General features: G+C 40.2%; 1 protein-coding gene across 1 annotated transcript; it reads left to right on the top strand.

Moving 5' to 3' along the window:
- The first annotated feature begins 7,493 nt into the window (after window positions 1-7,493).
- Window positions 7,494-9,061, top strand: LOC122672409 (ctenidin-3-like). Its single transcript, XM_043869889.1, has 3 exons — window positions 7,494-7,593; window positions 8,546-8,688; window positions 8,810-9,061. Exons 1-3 carry the CDS (start codon window positions 7,494-7,496, stop codon window positions 9,059-9,061), a joined length of 495 nt encoding a protein of 164 aa, XP_043725824.1.
- Window positions 9,062-9,533: the final 472 nt, after the last annotated feature.

Raw genomic sequence — 9,533 nt, 5'->3', positions numbered from 1 at the left:
CATGGAGTGATGCTATAACTTGGAGATGTCATTTGAGAGAGAAAGCGTATGTTGGATAAGGGTGACAACAGATAATCGAAGGGGCAATTACTATCAGTACCCTACGCTTAGACTATATTTACTAAAAGTACCCTACCTTAAACTTTTTTTCTGAAACTACCCTGCTTTTAAACCTTTACATCTCCTTCTACCCTCATGTTTTTAAATACCCATCCTTTTCACCTGGTAACCTATTTAACCTATCATTCATCTTCTATTTTTTACTATTTTTTTCATTAAAATAGTTAAACATGAAAGCACCCACTTGCTTCTTCTCTCTCCTATGTTTAATTCCATTCGTTTTTTGTTTTTTTTTTTTTTCTTCAATTTTTCTATTTATTAATTTTTTATTCAACATTTCATCCTCATCGTTTTTCTTCAAACAGATCATGGTTCTAAGTATCGGTATCGTATCGTTCGATATCGGCTTTGCTAGTCATCGATTCCGATACTATACGGTACGGACAAGGGTAAAATGGTCAAAAAACTCATTTTTTAAGGAGATTCAAGAGTAATTTTGCCCGATACAGTCAATCTAGGCCGATACCATATCGATAATGTATCAATTTTGCAGGTTACCGATACTCGTTTCGATACCGTGCACTAAAACCATGGAGCAGATCAGCTCTCTTCAAAAATAGCAAAAAGTAAATTGAATAAAAATACGAAGAGAGAGAAGAAGTGGGGTGCTTTGAAAAAAGTTGATCTGTTCTATGGTTTTAGTGCACAATATCGGAACGGAGATCAGTAACCTACAATACCGATATGATAGAGTTTGAGTAGGTTTATTGAATTTGAGCTGACCTAGGGTTCCATTTGGGACTCAACATGGAGTTCAGCCCTTGAATGGGGCTCTATTAATGAAGACCAAGCTCTAATGGAGGCCCCTATCAGCCACTTTGCAGCCATTGTTGCTAATTCCCTGGTTTTCAAATCCCAAACCCTATATTAGACCAAAATAGGAGTTAGATCCTTGTGTGATCTTGGATCCATGAGATAGGGCTAGGTTCTAGTGACCCTAAGAAGACCTATGACACCCCTCCATGACCCTGAGGGCTATGTGAACTCCAGGTTCCAAGGTGGAGAAAAAAACCTTAAGAAATCTCGGAAAGAACCTCGACGGATGCACGAATGGAGTCATCGTAGTGGTTCTGTCCGTAAGACCGTCCAGTGTATTTTGGTAGCTGGTTTGAGCGGAGCCAGGAACGGATTTACTCTGTTGCCATTGTCCATGGTTTTGTTCCCTCTCGGGAATGTCTCAGGGACCGAACGGATGCATGGACAGATTTATAAAGAGGTTCCGTCCGTAGTTCCATTCGCTCTCGGGTGTGTCTCAGGGTTTGAACGGATGCAGGAACAGATTCAGGTGGAAGTTTCGTCCGTGGATCCGTCTCTCATATTTTGATCTGTTGGCCTGAACGGAGTAAGGGACGAACTCACCTTGTTGGTTCCGTCTGTGAATCTGTTCGTGCTATTTTGTTTGAAACCCAATTTTAACTTTGGGGGCATAACATAGGACCCCTCTATACATCTTTTAACACTTACTCTCACATTCTTAGGCTACCCAACTCGATGGAAAGAATGTGCACCGGTGAGATTCATGTCAACCACGCCGGGTGATACCCGAGTTAGGTGAGTGGGTTTTGGGTGATTTGATTGGGTTTAAATATTTATTAAATACTTAGTATCATGCTATTATATGATGTATAAGCATCTTGCGTATTTGCATTATTTATCTTGATTGTGAACTGGTATGAATGTGATGTGTAATGGTCTCATTATTGTATCGGGTCACGGTGACGGGTGTACCGGTACCGGAACTCCAAAATTAATTATAAAACTTGCTGACTTTCATCCTGCCCTGTATGCACCATGCCGTGCTGGTACCCAGATACTAGATGGAATGGGACGTTGATACACCCGAAATACCTCTCGGGACGATATGACTTGCATGTAGTATATCTGTGGTTAGGATTCTTGTTCCCTTATGCTACGACCCTTACCAACAGGGGTTTATGTGTTTAATAGTCTGAGCAATTGTTGCCTGTGGGGGAGAGAGGCCAGGTCAGGGGTAGTGATGGCTATCGGGGTCTGCCACTGGGTAGTCTGATGGCTTCGACCGGCGTAGGCTCCCTTGTGATAACTGAGGTTTCATTGTGGCGATAAGTTAAGTGACCCACAGTGTCTCCCAAGTTATCATAATAGCATACACATGACTTAGAATTATGTGTTAGGTGAAAAATAAATCTAACATGTGCATGCATCATGGACTGATTTCAAATTGTATGTTTGCATGTATGTGCATTTCCCTTTGCTCTCTCACTAGCTTGTGGAGCTAACCCCGTTGCGCAACCTCTTTTAGTTGATATGCAGGTAATCTATTGATGAGCTCCTATGGATGCGAATCGAATGGAGCCGGTGACTTGGACTTGGATGTCAATGTACACCCAAGAGTGGTACCCTTGTGGTGTGATTTAAATATTTACTTTTGTATTCATCTTTAGTCATGTACAGACTCCATGTATAAATTTATGAAGTCTACCGGATGGATACGGGATATAGTAACTGTAATATATGATACCATTAGTGAACCGACACCTTGTATTTATTAGATTTTAAAATGATTTACGCTTCCGCTAAATTAAATCTCTTTATTTTTGAATGATTTCTCCATTGGTTTACGTACCCTAACATCATCAGGCCTTGATATTGGGTAGGCTGCGGATTGGGACACTGCATCTGTGATCCTGATAGTATTGGGATGACAACTGTCGTCCTAGTCACCCCTTTTTCTTGTAATTTATCATTTATTGGGATGGGGGTCTAACACCGTTGCCAAACAGTCATTTTCGATCTCAGGATGCCGTTCTAGACCAGAAACGCCAAAGAACGTTTCTAGTCAAGAACGACCGTTCTTTGTTCAGACATTTACCAAACGCAGCCTAAGTGGCTACATGGTGAAAAGGTGTTAGAGAAAAGATTCTCTAGGAGTTCCTTAGAAACAAAATTACAGTTCGCTAAAAGACATTAGGGAAGGGGGTTGCAGCAATAGTAGGATGGGGGTTGCGAAAGGGGTAGGGGAGGAAGAACAGAGGGGTTGGGGGGGGTGGTGTTCTGCGAAGAAGAAAAGGAAGTGGGAGGATTGAATAAAGGGCGGAAGAACAGGGTGGGGAGGTTGCAGAGTGAGGTCAAATTTACCGTTGAACATGGTGCTTCTCCACCATATCTTGCTCTCTCTTTGCCCTTCTCTTGATCTTGTTTGCTTTGGCAAGATAAGCTCTGGAATTTGTTGAGATCCTCTATAGATCTGGTATCAATTATTGATGGAATTTTGAGGGAAGGTCTCTGAATTCTGAGACTAAATCTTCGTCATCGTCTTGATCCATCCAATAGGACCTCGTTGGTTTTTTGCTCTTTTTCTGTTGCTGGCTCTTTGCCTCTGTCAACTGCTCATTTGAAGAAGAAGAAGAGATTTTGGATTTGGACTCAATGGTACTTGATTGCTTCTTGTATGAGATTTTAGATTTAGACTCGCCCGCAACTTGTCTTGGCTTTTGGATTTAGCTTCACTGGATTTCTTCTCTGTGAGGGTTTGGGATTTCTTGGTGACAATGAGTTGGGAAGTTTTGTTCTTGGGCATAGTGGGTTTGAGCAGATCTGAACCTTTCTTAAATGCAGAATTATAAAGTTGCAATTTTTTTTCCTTTTTCAAATCTTAAACGATTTGGGGAAGATTAGGGCAGTTTGGTCACTTTACTTTTTAATTTTGGTGGGTTTTTATCAGAAGGGCATTTTGGTCATTAGATTCCCTGAAACTAACCACTAACATCCCAAATTAACGGACTGGGCCAAAGTGCTACACTGTTTTGAAAATAGAGGAGAATTTGCAATTAGATAAGTTATAGGGGGCATTTGGATAAATGAGTATTTTTAGGTGCCCATTTGTAAAAAAAAATCAAATTTGAGAGTTATTCCCTTTTGTACTCTTTGATCTATTTATCTTTTTGTTCCTCAATCGTGAGTTGAGGGTAGAGATGGTTAAGGCATCTGTGGACTTACATGATGAATTTGTTTAATAGTTTAGAATGTCTTAAAGTTTATATTTTGGGCTAATGTTCTTTGTGTCGCAGCACAGCCTGTATCCAAACCCATAGGCCTGCCATTGAGGGGGCAGAGTGATCATTTCGCCCACCCCTTGTGTCTAAGCACAATCTACGCCCCCGGCACAGAAAACATTTGGCCTTATATTTTATACTCATTTAGTCATTTGGATATATTTGTTTGATCCCTATATATTTAGATTTCTGTGTGATTACACTTAATATGGTATTGAATATGTTAAATATAGTAAAAGCCTTTAATGCATCTCTCTAATTGTGTAAATTTCAACTTCTTTAACGCTATTACAAAACTTATGAAACCGGATTCAAACTGAAATGGAATTCAAACCTGATAACCAAACTAAAGTCAAATTGAATAATCGAAGTCAAAATCAACCTTAATAAAAATTGAATAAGAATCAAATAACCCAAACCGAATGGTAATCAGCTTTGATTTGAAAATTTGGAACATATCACGAATCAAATCAAAACAGAAACCATCTAATTGGAACCAAACTGATAAACACTCTTTAATTCGAAACGACAGGTCATAAGCCTTACTCTCTTAGATTCCTGGTGCAGGCAACTCGGTGGAACCATTCTTGACCGTTTAGTCCATTAAAAAACAAGCTCATATTCTAGAACTTCAATGGCAAATGGGTTTTATAACCGAATGGTTATTCCCTCCAATTCCTTACATGGAGGCGGAAATGACCATCCTCTCTCCTGCCCGAAAATATTGCCCAAGGTGGGGTCCACTCCCCCTATTAGAGGAATTGGAGGAATTGGAGGTGCCCTTGAATTGGAGGTGATAATTATTCTTTATAACCTTGGATTGGATTGCCCAACCCAAGTTCTGCTTAGATATTTAAACCCCTAATCCTAAAAAGTATTTCAAAAGAAAGAAAAGGTTTGTCACTTCCCCTGTATATTGCAGCTGAACATTTTTTTACAACACACACCACACTCCCGATGTGGGACTAAACCCGCGTATCCAGAATTTTTTGATAATGTAATGACACAAACCACACACCAATCCCAAAAAGTTAGACTGTGGAATGTCGAATATATACAACACACACCCGATGTGGGACTAAATCCACGCCCATGGATTCACATTGTTCAAGCTAAGATCCAAGCAAATCTAAAGCTTGCTTATATTGGTCATCAATCCTAAGCCCTAGCCCAGACCAACAAATAATATTTGGGCCAGGCCATTGAGCTAAATCACGACCTCAGCTATGTTTTAATAGTAGTCTACTAGTCTAAGCCCATTATACATTGGGCCTAGTCTTTGGGCCAAGGGTGTCCCATGCATAAGCTTGGATTTGGCTAGTGCTCCCCAAGATGGAGGGCACCAATAGTTTAGTTGAAAGTTTGAAAACACCAAGCTGTGGTTTTTTCTATTGGATAAAATACTTAGGTCTTTTTGATGGCCCACCTAATTTGTGCCACATGGAGAGGTGAATTTGCATTTCAACCATTATAAGATAGATAGGGTAACTCTATGGCTTGGCCTTATTTTAAATTTCAAAGGTTCAATCATATTCCCATTATTGGTTTCCTTTGGTTTCAAGTAAGGGGAATGGAAGGGAAGTGAAATCACTTTTGATAAAAAAAAAAAAAGAAAAGAAAAGAAAATATTTTACTCATGATTGTATAATTTACCTAAAACTCTAATCATTTGTGGTAATTATACTTTTTCATAATGTAAAATTTGTTATACTTTTCAAATCAAGGGAATTTGATTGGAAAATAGAGTGAAAATTAATAACCAATTTTTTTAATGTTTTGAAGCTAGTACCATCGTATATTTCTACTTTTATAATAAATTAATTTTACTTATCTTTTCCCTTTTATTACCCTTGCAACCAAACATAGCCTATGCGTGTGATAAATTCTCCTTGTGTTTTACTCTTCCACCAACAGCCCCTGACATGCATATTCCAACCATTTTCAAGCATGAGCAGAAATAATCAAAAGGGTATTTTTAGTTAATGAAATACTAAACATGTAATTAAACTAAAGCGAAAAAGATCCTTGCCAGGTTGCATGCAGCTTGAGCCTAGACACAAGGCCGCATGAAATGACAGCCCTCTTCCCCTGAAATGAAAAATCCCACCCCTGTTGATGCCCATGCATAGGCTATCATTAGCCCCCGTGCTTTTGCAGGGACCACAAAGGCACGCAGTGATCTTATACCCTTAAATTAAAGTATTGAGTTTTCTTTCAGCTCAGAAAGAGAGTGGCGCCTAGCAGTTGAGGGCGTCTGTTGTCTTTGTAGAGGAATAGTACGATCTTGGACTAGCTCCCCTTCGCATGAACTAAAAAGAACATAGTAATGAAAATCCATTCGCTATGAGCTGAAGTATGGGCGTGAGAAGATATTGGGAGGATATTTTAGGATTTATACTAAACCTTTTAAGGGTTCACGAAACCTAAGATGGGTTGGAGAGCCTTCACAGCATGGTGAAGGAAAACTTTCTCCTAAATTAAATAATCCTATGATGTCTTTTTCCTCCTTTTGAATGTGGCATGTAGAGCTATATCCTTGTGAAGCGTTCTAAAAGGGTCTAAATTCCACTCATATATTTGTCTATATTGAGATTCAAAATTTCTTGGAAGAGATAGTGCAAGGTCAAGAAAGGTAGTGACTTCCCTAGCTTTCTTATCCCCATAACTTTGGTCAAAAAATAAGATATTTGAAATGCTGATTCTTAAAGATGTCCACTTAGTGTTAAGATGATAAAATTATGATACAAAACCACTTCAGTTAGGTGGACTAAAGTTAACACAATTATAAAGCTCCTAGTAAGGATGGACCAAACCTAAATGATCAGATAAACCAAAACAGCTAAGGATTTAAATAATAAAATCCCATAGGAAAAAGAGATTATTGCATAACCATTACTCCATGATGTGAAATTAGTGGAAGTACCTTTTCAAATTCTTTATTTGTCTTCCTATCTAATGGTCCCTAAAGTGTGTAGTACAAAAATTATTGATTGAGTGGACAAGTTTTGTTTCTTTGTGGGTCTACTTTAATTTTGACCACTAGATTAGTATCAGATGGCAATCACAACAATTACAAGTTTGGATGTGGGTGTTAAAATGATTATCTTAACCTCATGAGGCAATTATTTTGATAATCTTAGTTATTTAGACAAGGCCATTTTGCTTTAAACTTTCTAGATTCATTGCATTACCAGTGTCTTACATATTTCAAGAAAAAAGAAAATTGAAACTTCCTCAATCCTTGAAAAAATGTAAAATTAAGTTTCAAAAACAAAAGTATATTCTCATCTGATGGCATTGAGAGTTTTAGTTACAAATTGAAGGTGATGGTGGTGGTGGATGGGTTCTATCGGGATCCGGCTCTTCTCCAAGGAGTTCAGTGCCCAAGGAGTGCCCAATGAGGAATCCAATGGCGTTGGGCTTCTGGGTGCATCAGGATGTATGCTGGGCACACATCCCCGCACACCTAGCAGCCCAACACTGTTGGATGCCTCGCTAGGCACTCCCTGAGTGTTGGGATCCCTGGGGAGGAGCCCAACGCGTTCTATGGCTCTTCATCTTATTGATTGGTGGTTACGGTAGTGGATGGGGACTCTTGCAGGGAAGGGTCTTTCACTTATTGGTTGATGGAAATTTTTGGTACACTGTAATTATATGCTCTTTAATGAATTTTCAGTTAAAGCAAAAAATAAATAAAGAAAAAGCCATGAAACATACAAAGATTGCACCTAGTTGGTAAGAAAGTGAAAGGGAGGAAAATAAAACAAAAAATGTAGTTATATGGGATTTTAGTGTTAGTTACCTAGAGGATTCCGAATTTGATTGGGCCTCATAAAAATAAAAAGTTACTTGAAAGGAGAGGGGTTTCTAAATAAATTTAGTAAGTATTTCTCATAAAAAAAAATAGTAGCTAATTTTATTTCACTTTTAAACAGTTTTTTATTTGAAATTTTGAATGGGAATATATGATAGGGTTAAGAGATCTATTTGAAAATTAAGATTACTGTATTTAGAAATAGGGAAAAAATTCCCTAGGCTACTAATGTGGGAGGAATCTACATGCCACACCAAGGGATATCCTGAAAAATGTATCATTCACATGGGACCACATATTCAAAGTAGAAGAGAGAAAATAATAAAGGGCCTGCATGATAACACTTCTATTTCTGGGATATGATTCCATTCTAGAAATGACTTTTTTTATTTATGTTACTGGGCCATATTTCTGGGCAAAAAAACACATTTGGTAACGCATAATAATTTCTATTTCTTTATCAGAAAAGAAACCGATACGCGTTTGTTATGCACAATCAGTTCTGTTTCTAGAAGTTCAATAAATTTTCAAAAATGCCATTAAATACTCAAAAATTTTGGTGGCGGTGTTGGTGGAGGTGGAGGTGGAGGTAGTGGCAGTGGCGGAGGTGGCAGTGGTGGTGAAGGTGGTGGTCGTGGCGGAGGTCGAGGTGGTGTTGGCAGTGGTGTGGTAGTGGTGGAGCTGGTCGCGGCGTCAATGATGGTGGTGGTTGTGACAAAGGTGGTGGTGGCTGTGGCGGTGGAGGTGGTGGCGGAGGTGGTGGTGGTGGTAGAGGTGGTGGTGGGTGGCGGTGGCAGAGGTGGTGCAGCGGTGGTGGTGGAGGTGGCTGCGGTGGAAGCAGTGGTGGCGGGGCAGAGGTGGTGGCAATGGTGGAGGAGGTGGTAGTAGAGTTGGCAGTAGTGGTGGCGGTGGAGGCTGTGGTGGTAATGGTGCCAGTAGCAAAGGTGGCTGTGACTGTGAAGGTGGTGGTGGAGGTGGAGATGGTAGTGGAGGCGATGGCGGAGGTGGAGGTGGTAGTGGTGGCGGTGGCAGTGGTGTTGGTAATGGTGGAGGTGGAGGTGGTGGCGGCATCAATAGTGGTCGTGGTGGTTGAAGTTGCATTGGAGATTAGGGGTGTCAATGGGTCGGGTTGGGCCGGGCCTGCCTAAACCCTGACCCGACCCTAGAGGCCTTAACCGACCACGACCCTGACCCACCGTCAGGGTCAAGAAACTCTCAACCACGACCCGACCCCTGGGTCGGGCCGGGTCGGGTTGGTCTTGATTTATGGCACCGTCCACGTGTCTCATTAGACCATGTTTTTGTAACATAGGATCTCAACCTATGGGACAACTAATAAATATGTTGAAAAAAATGGCGTGTGTATAAACTCTCTCTCTACGGTTTGAACGTGTCCCCTCAATAGGCCCGGAAGCTTATAGGGGCTACAACTAAATAACAATCATGTCATGACTCTTTTTATGGTCCCCGATCAAAATAGTAGATGATCTACTCTTTTTATGGGTTCCCACTTCATGATGATGACAAAGCTAGTAGTTATCTCTGTACAATTCTCTTCTGTTTTT

This window comes from Telopea speciosissima, chromosome 8, assembly GCF_018873765.1.
Source record: "Telopea speciosissima isolate NSW1024214 ecotype Mountain lineage chromosome 8, Tspe_v1, whole genome shotgun sequence".
Classification (NCBI taxonomy): domain Eukaryota; kingdom Viridiplantae; phylum Streptophyta; class Magnoliopsida; order Proteales; family Proteaceae; genus Telopea; species Telopea speciosissima.
This window is presented reverse-complemented; position numbering and strand designations above follow the sequence as displayed.

What these genes read in the sequence shown, in the direction of transcription:
- LOC122672409 (XM_043869889.1), top strand. Translation starts at nt 7,494, where the DNA reads ATGGGTTCTATCGGGATCCGGCTCTTCTCCAAGGAGTTCAGTGCCCAA. An exon ending in GCTTCTGGGTGCATCAGGAT is followed by an intron (nt 7,594 to 8,545) that starts GTATGCTGGGCA and finishes GTGTTGGTGGAG; the next exon opens with GTGGAGGTGGAGGTAGTGGC. An exon ending in TGGTGGTGGTTGTGACAAAG is followed by an intron (nt 8,689 to 8,809) that starts GTGGTGGTGGCT and finishes CGGTGGAAGCAG; the next exon opens with TGGTGGCGGGGCAGAGGTGG.